At 44.0% G+C, this 5,075-nt stretch overlaps 1 protein-coding gene across 1 annotated transcript; it reads right to left on the bottom strand.

The window, feature by feature from the left end:
- Nucleotides 1-345: 345 nt before the first annotated feature.
- LOC148998608 (uncharacterized) lies at nt 346-909 on the bottom strand. Its single transcript, XM_089141834.1, has one exon. The coding sequence runs from the start codon at nt 907-909 to the stop codon at nt 346-348; it is 564 nt and encodes a 187-aa protein (XP_088997960.1).
- Nucleotides 910-5,075: the final 4,166 nt, after the last annotated feature.

The raw sequence follows: 5,075 nt of genomic DNA, 5'->3' as shown, positions 1-5,075 counted from the left end.
CATACTCCATAGCATCTTTTTGTACAGTTGGCCAGAGCGCAATACCTTTTGTGCCAAAGCTTTTCCACCCATGTGCGCACCGCAAATTCCTTCGTGAATCTCTGCTAGAGCATAGTTGGCCCGGGAAGGGCCAACACATCTTAAGAGTGGTTCAGTGAAGGATCTTCTGTATAGTTCTCCATCAATGATGGTGAACTGAGCCGCCTGGTTTTTGATTCGTTTGGCTTCTTTTGGATTAGTCGGGAGGATATCATCCTGAATGTACTGCACCAAAGGTGTTGTCCAGTCGGGTTCGTTGCTGATCTCAAAAGTTTATGTTTCTTGGATACTCAGGCTGCTTAATTCTTAAATATAAACTGCCGAGTCTAAATTTTTGTAATTTGCCAAAGATAGCCGGGAGAGCTCATCTGCCTTTTCATTCTCCTTCCTATGTATCTGCTGGTAAGTCACCCGATCGAAGTAGACCTGGAGCTGTTCTACCTTGGCCAAATACTTGGCCATTCTCTCGTCCTTCGCACTGTACTCCCCCTTGATTTGGTTGACAATTAGTTGGGAATCACTTCTTACTTCTACTTCCTGAACCTTGGGTGCTCGGGCTACTAGTAAGCCTGCTATGACAGCTTCGTACTCGGCTTCATTATTTGAAGCCTGGAAATTAAATCTTAAAGCATAGCTGATCATAAATTCCTCGGGGCTACTGAGTGTCAAACCTGCCCCCGATCTTGAAGCACTACTCGAGCCATCAACGTGTAGAATCCACAAGTTTGATGTTTCAGTAGTGGCTGTTTGATTTTCCCTTTGTGGTAGGGTGCTTTCTACGATGAAGTCAGCTAGTACTTGAGCTTTTATGGACGTTCTTGGTTTGAAATCGATCTGGTATTCACTAAGTTCCACTGCCCACCCGACCATCCTTCCTGCCACATCAGGCCTTTGAAGTATCTTTTTTAATGGGAAGTTGGTCGGGACTATTATCGGATGTGCTTGGAAATAGGGCCTCAGCTTTCATGATGCCACAAGGAGCGCTAAAGCCTGCTTATCAACGTCCGGGTACCTTGTTTCAGCATCTATGAGTACATGACTCACATAATAGACCGGGTTTTGGGTTGTTTCCCCTTTCACTAGTACAACACTAACTACAGTTAGTGAAATAGCTAGATACACAGTGAGAGTTTCTCCAGTCACGGGGCGGGCTAAAACAGGCGTTGTCCCGAGTGATGTTTTCAATTGTTCAAATGCCAGTTGGCATTCCTCCGTCCAAGTGATTGCTCCTGAACTAAATGTAGTTTTTAAAGCTTTGAAAAAAGAATTGCACTTTTCTCCGGCTCGGGAAATAAATTGGTTCAATGCGGCTACCCTTCTTGTCAAGCATTGGATTTCCTTTACGTAACAGGCGGTACCATCTCGATCAATGCTTGGATCTTTTCCGGGTTGGCGTCTATTCCCCTCTAGGAAACCATGAACCCGAGGAACTTCCCTGATGAAACTCCAAAAGCACATTTTTCAGGGTTCAGGCGCATTTGGTACGTTCTCAGTACATCAAATGTTTCTTCTAGGTCCGCCAAATGCCTTGCCCGAACCAAACTTTTCACGAGCATGTCATCAACGTAAACTTCCATGTTCTTCCCGATCTGTCGTTGAAAATTTTGTTGATGGCTCTTTGATAAGTGGCCCCTGCATTTTTTAAACCAAAGGGCATCACTCGGTAGTAGTAACTCTCCCGATTTGTCATGAATGAGGTATGTTTCTCATCTTCCCGACTCAGCAAGATCTAGTTATACCCTAAATAGGCGTCCATGAAGCTAAGGACTTCATGCCCAGCAGTAGCATCAATTAAGAGGTCAATCCTCGGGAGAGGATAACAGTCCTTCGGGCAAGCTTTGTTCAGATCTGTGTACTCGGTACACATTCGCCATTTTCCATTCGCCTTCTTGACCATTACTACGTTGGCCAGCTAGGTTGGACATTCGATCGGTTCTATGAAACCCGACTTTTCCAATTTTTCCACTTCGACTCTAATCGCTTCGTGCTTTTCTATTGCGAAGTTTCTCCGCCTTTGGATGACCGGGGTAGCATCCTTCTGGATCCAGAGTTTATGTTCTGCAACCCTCCTGTCTATCCCGGGCATATCGCTTGCCGACCATGCGAAAATATCCACATTATCGTATAGGAATTGCGTAAGCTCCTTTTTGAAGTCGTCCGGTTGCTCCGATCCGATGAACGTCCCTCTCTCGGGAATAGACCGACTGAGTTGTATTCTTTCCAGTTTTTCTATTGGCTCTGCTCGCTGCATGCTCCCTTCATCCCAATCGTCTCTAACTTCAACAGTCAGAGCACTTCCCGAACTCTCAGGCCTCCGTTTTTCTTTCAAGTAGTTGGTGTAACATTGCCGAGAGGTTGACTGATCCGAGCAACACTCACCAACCCCTGCTTCAGTTGGGAATTTTAACTTCATGTGCCTCGGGGATACAACTGCCTCAAGTGCATTGAGTGTTGGCCGTCCCAGGATCACATTGTATGCCGACAACTCCTTTACAACCATGAAGTTGACTCGAACCAGCGTGTCTCGGGGTGACTTCCCAATCTTGAGATCCAAATGGATTGTTCCTTCGGCCACTGTGGAGGATCCTGCAAAACCATATAATGGAGTTGATGAAGGGTTTAGTAAATCATCTGCCAGTTTCAATCTTTTGAAAGCCTCATACGAGATTAGGTCAACGGATGACCCCGTATCAACCAGGACTCGGTGAACTTCCCGATTGGCTATTTTGACCTTGATGATTATTGCATCATCATGCGGTGCTACAACTCCGTTCAAATCTTCATCTGTAAAGGTTATGGGTTCCGGGCATGCCGGATTCATTCTTTTTTTAGGTAAATGGACAGCTCCCACGAACCGGGCTTTTGACTTTGCCTTTCGGATTGATTCCACGGTAGGGCCTCCCATGATTACGTACACTGGTGATTCTTCCCGATCCACTTTCTCCTTTCCCTTGTCCGTCATTTTAGCAGCTTCCTTCGGACTTGGTGATCGGGCTCTCTTTTTTCCTTTTTTTTCCCCCCCCCCCCCCCCCCCGGGGGGGGGGGGGGGGGTCCGCGGGGGGGGGTTGTTTCCCCCCTCCCCCCGGGGGGCCGGGCCCCCCCGGCCCCGCCCCCCCCCCCCCCCCCCCCCCCCCCCCCCTTTTTTTTGTTGGGCCGCCCCCCCCCGGGGTCGGCTTGGGCCATCCCGATGAGAGGACTTGGTGTCTGGCTTTGAATCCATGAAAGTTGATGATGAGGTTCTATTTATGGAAACTGAATCCTGATGAAGATCTAATTAGTTGATGGACTTGGAGTGCTCTCTATCTTGGTTTGAAGGCATTTCTACCTATTAGGTAAGTCACTTGACTTGTGTGCAAAACCCCTTTTGAATTGGATTTGATCTGGACCTTCAATTCCCTGTTTTTGGTCTTCTTTGTCGGCATTGGTCGTGATTGGTCGGCTGGGCCGATCGACCAATCCACTCGACCAATGAGTGCTTTGTCTTTGGCAATTAGGTTGTTCTTGCTCTATTTAAGTCCAATCTCGAGTCCACTTCGTATTTGCTGCCTCCAAACCCTCTGGAGCAGACCAAAGACCTCTGCAAGTCATCTCTCTTGCATCCTTGGTGTTTTCTTGACGGATCTTCGTCGAAACTCTTCTTTTTGCATCAAAAGGTATGTCTACTCTCTCTTCTTCTCCTCCATCTTTGTTTTTCTTTCCTTTTTGAGTTGAGACAGTAGAAGAGATGCTGCATTCTCTATTGCAAACATCTCTGAACATGTTCTCATGATCATCCTAAGGATTTGAGGCTAGAACAATGATCTTAACCATGATCATTGCAAGCTTTTGAAGGAATCATGATCAAACCATGATCTAATCTCTGTTAAACTTCTAATCTGAATTCCGATCTCTTTGGATCTTCTATGTTGATCATGTTAGTAGTTAATTACTTGTGTTTTCTTTCCATGATCCATAATCTATAGATTTCTAGTTGTTCTCTTCTACCATACTATGTGTTCTTCATGATGCATGATAATTACATATATGGTAGGTTTTATTTCCTTATTTAGATTTATGCTTCTAAGCCTTATTCCATGAAGATCTATGTATGTTTTCATGTTTTCATTACCGAAAGCAATGATCCATCCTCCTATTGTTCTTGTCTTTGTTTTCTATTTCAAATTCATCAAGATCCATGGTTGAGTTAATTATGGTAACTTTTTGTTTCCTAATTTGGATCTTGATATCTTGATTTGATTGGTGTTTTGAGGTCCCCTATTTGTTAGAATACTACTGATGTAGTCTACCCCTTGATTAGTACCCTTTTGAACCACCAAATTCGGATTTCATATCTTAAAACTCCGATTTTATAGGCTTAATGCTGCATTGGTCGACTGATTGGTCGTTGGACCACTCGACCAATCCACTCGACCAATGAGTACAGCAACTCCAGATTTGGTCTGTTTCGGATGTTTTGATATCTTTTCTGTTAGGGATCTTTCCTAATATGTTGTATATACTTGTTTAGGACCTTCTTCTCAAGTTTGCCAAGATCTTACTTGATTTCTTAGGATTCCTTTGCGAGTTATAAAAGGTAAGGATGGTTATTTCCTTAATTACATAGATAGCATGAATCTAGTTTTTATATTTGAATATCATTAATATGTTTCCTAAATTAGATTCTTACAATGATATACTACTGTTGCATAACTTTGATTACAGTAGCATTACTTATTCATATTAAATTGATTCATGTATGAATTACTTACCAATGTTATACAAGTGATTGTAATTATTGATTTCTTTCCATATATGAAGTTACCATATATGTGATGATATGAATTGATGCGTGTGTATGCTTACGTATGGTTTGGGAAGGAGAGGTGTCCTTTCGACACTTCTGTCCTTGGACTACCACGGGAATATTATGGGATGTTTCCGGAGATGCCCTCTGGACACCTTCCTAAACTGTTGGATGACATATCTAGGATTGTCTAGTAGTGTTTGGCTAGGATGTCCTGTTATGTCAGACCCTAATCGGAGGGGTATTGAGACCG

The sequence above is a fragment of the Hakea prostrata genome, unplaced genomic scaffold (assembly GCF_041222555.1).
Source record: "Hakea prostrata isolate BN-2017 unplaced genomic scaffold, UWA_Hpros_2 contig_251, whole genome shotgun sequence".
Lineage (NCBI taxonomy): Eukaryota > Viridiplantae > Streptophyta > Magnoliopsida > Proteales > Proteaceae > Hakea > Hakea prostrata.
Note: the sequence above shows the minus strand (reverse complement) of the source record. Positions and strands in the feature narration are given on the sequence as shown.